Below are 3,065 nucleotides of genomic sequence, written 5' to 3'. Positions count from 1 at the left end.
GAGTTCTTTAATATGAGGACTGAAGAGCTTATGCACTGCACAGAGCGGACTAGTCAGAGGGGAGATTTATCAAGACTGGTGTAAAGAAGAACTGGCTTAGTTGCCAAAAGCAACCAGATTTCATCTTTCACAGCTCCTTTGGAAAATAAAATGTGGAATCTGGGCAACTAATCCAGTTTTCCTTCACACCAGGTTTGATAAATATCCCCCAGAGTCTCTGTTGCCATTTGCTGCCCTCAGAGTAACAAAACTGGAGACATTCCCTTTATACAGACAGTAGTTTCGAAATTGTAGCACAACATAATTCCAACTCCAAGCAGTAGACTCCTCATAGATTCAACATCCCATCCACCCCCATTAAATGTCAGGGACAAAAACCAAGCAGTGATGTATGGAATATGCAGCATAGTTAAAAAAACAAAAACAAAATAATATATATATATATATATATATATATATATATATATATATATATATATATATATATATATTTTATGCAAAAACTTTGACTCAATTTAGAACGTTCCCTAAAGGTTCCTGCAATTAGATACCACCAGACTCTTCACATTATTAACAAGGGTTGATAGCAGTTTTATTTTTCAGTTGTCAAACGACCATTGTTTAGCCATAGAGCAGCATGAAGGGGCTCGGTGAAGGTGGCTGAGAAGGTGTGCAAGTGTCTGATGGGGTCACACAGCTCATAAAAGGACAGCTGCCCGGCCTCATAGTCCAGACATATCCTGACTCTATTACTGGAGATCTCGTCAGTTAACTGCATCATTTTAAGATCATGCATCACCAAATACTGACTGGAATACCTCATCAAACTCCAGGACTTGTTATTCTCCCCAATATATGAATCACGGTTCCACCGATCTATACTGGGATAACACATCCCCACCCTACACATCACTGATCTACTAATCTCCACATCCCAGTAATGTCGCCCTGAGGTAAATCCCCTGCTGCTCATCACCTGATTATTCTGGAATCTCTCTGCTGTTTTTGGACAATGCCGGTATTCATGTTTCCAGATTGCAGTTTTCAGGTCATCCGATACAAGGATGTTATTAGCAGCTGTGTTTACATCCAGTAATATGTCTCTAGGACCCTCCACATAGATTCCTCTCCTTATATCTGTTATTATGTCACCTAATGTGTGTAATTTGTCCGAGATCACAGCCACATCCAGATCATCTACATCATGGAGACATCTATTTATGTCTTCATCATCTCCTTCCTCCTCAGGATCACACAAGTCACCTGTGTCTGGTTCCTGTAAGACATTCAATGGATCAGTCATGTTACACAGCATTTCAATATGTCTCATCCTCCTGGACAGCTCGTCCTTTTTTATTTCAAGTTTCTGGATCAGAGCAGAGAGTGAGAGTGACTCTTCCTTTTCCTGCCTGGAAATCTCACTCAGGATCCTCTTCTCCAGGTTGTCCAGTTGTCTCCTGATCTCTATAAACAGGGCAATGACTGTTTCTGCTTTTCCAGATGCTTTTTCTTGAGCTTTTCTCCTGCACTCTGCCAGTCTCTCAACTCTTTCCTCAGTCTCCTCTGTCTTTCTGGTCAGTTTTTGGAGAACATTTTTTAATCTGTTCTGCTTCTTCTCAGAAGCCTCATACAGCATCTCCACCTGATGTCCCCGGTGTTTTCCAACCAAACTGCAGGACACACAGATACAAGCAGAGTCCTCAGTGCAGTAATACTCCAGGATCTTCTTATGGACAGAACATTTCCTGTTCTCTAGGGAAGTGCTGGGGTCAGATAAGACGTGTTCGGATGACTTGCTGTGAACTCTCAGGTGTTTCTCACACAGAGAAGCCTCACACATCAGACAGGATTTAACAGCAGGTACAGGAGAGTCCACACAGTAAGTGCACAAGATCCCAGTTTCCGTCACTTTTGGTTGAGCAAACAGGAAATTCTCCATAATGTTACGCAGAGCTAAGTTCCTCATCAGTGCAGGCCGCTCCTGAAACTCTTCTCTGCATTCAGGACAGGTATAAACCCCAGACTTGTCCTGTGTATCTAGTGCACGATCAATACAGACCCGGCAGAAGTTGTGTCCACATCTCAGCATTACAGGATCTGTATAGGTCTGCAGACAGATGGAGCAGTCCAGCTCAGCTCTCAGATCAGTAGAAGACGCCATAGCCAAAGTGTCTGATGCTCAGAGGGCAGGATCAACAGTTTATTCACAGGAGGAGGTTGATCACTTGAGTAGATATACCTGTAATGCTTAAATGATTTTTAACCCCTTCCTGCCATGAGGTGTTCTAGTAGGTTGCCAGAAGTACATATGCTGCAATCATCGCTAATGCTCAGTAACTATACCCTTGCTGTATTAGGCCGAATGCACACTATGTATTACTGTAGTCCAGCGTCGGCATGAAGCGCACGGCGTCATAGCAACCAATGACGCTGTGCGCTCCTGCTCTGAACAGGAATCCAGCCCGGCATACCACGGACCGCTCTCGGCCGCGGAACACGGCCGTGTGCATTCGGCCTTATACAGCTGAAACTCCACTCTCGCTGCCGGGATTAGAGTTAACGTTTAACCACAGTTTAACCCCTTAGATGCTGACCACAATATATAAGTGGCTAGAAAGATGAAGGGGTCTGATGTGAACACGGGGTGCTAATCGGTTGTCATGGCAGTCAGTGGCCTAAAATGGCTCACAGGTCTGCCATGTACCCAGGACTATTAGGCTCTACCTTTAACATTACCTAACAGGCATGGGGTGATATTTATGAAACTCATGTAAAGAAAAACCGGTTTAGTTGCCCATAGCAACCAATCAGATTGCATCTTTTATTTCCCCAAAAAGCTCTGAAAAGTTTAAGGGTACTTTCACACTAGCGTTTTTCTTTTTCGGTACTGAGTTCCGTCATAGGGGCTCAATACCGGAAAACAACTGATCAGTTTTATCCCCATGCATTCTGAATGGAGAGCAATCCATTCAGGATGCATCAGGATGTCTTCAGTTCAGTCACTGAGCGGCGTTTTGGACGGAGGTAATACCGCAGCTGCGGTATTATCTCTGTCCAAAATTCCG

At 43.8% G+C, this 3,065-nt stretch overlaps 1 protein-coding gene across 1 annotated transcript; it reads right to left on the bottom strand.

Moving 5' to 3' along the window:
• Nucleotides 1–592: 592 nt before the first annotated feature.
• Nucleotides 593–2,161, bottom strand: LOC122922004 (E3 ubiquitin/ISG15 ligase TRIM25-like). The gene has a single exon (XM_044272394.1). It carries the CDS (start codon nt 2,159–2,161, stop codon nt 593–595), a length of 1,569 nt encoding a protein of 522 aa, XP_044128329.1.
• Between the last annotated feature and the right edge of the window lie 904 nt (nt 2,162–3,065).

The sequence above is a fragment of the Bufo gargarizans genome, chromosome 11 (assembly GCF_014858855.1).
Source record: "Bufo gargarizans isolate SCDJY-AF-19 chromosome 11, ASM1485885v1, whole genome shotgun sequence".
NCBI classification, from domain to species: Eukaryota; Metazoa; Chordata; class Amphibia; order Anura; family Bufonidae; genus Bufo; species Bufo gargarizans.
Note: the sequence above shows the minus strand (reverse complement) of the source record. Positions and strands in the feature narration are given on the sequence as shown.

What these genes read in the sequence shown, in the direction of transcription:
- LOC122922004 (XM_044272394.1), bottom strand. Translation starts at nt 2,161, where the DNA reads ATGGCGTCTTCTACTGATCTGAGAGCTGAGCTGGACTGCTCCATCTGT.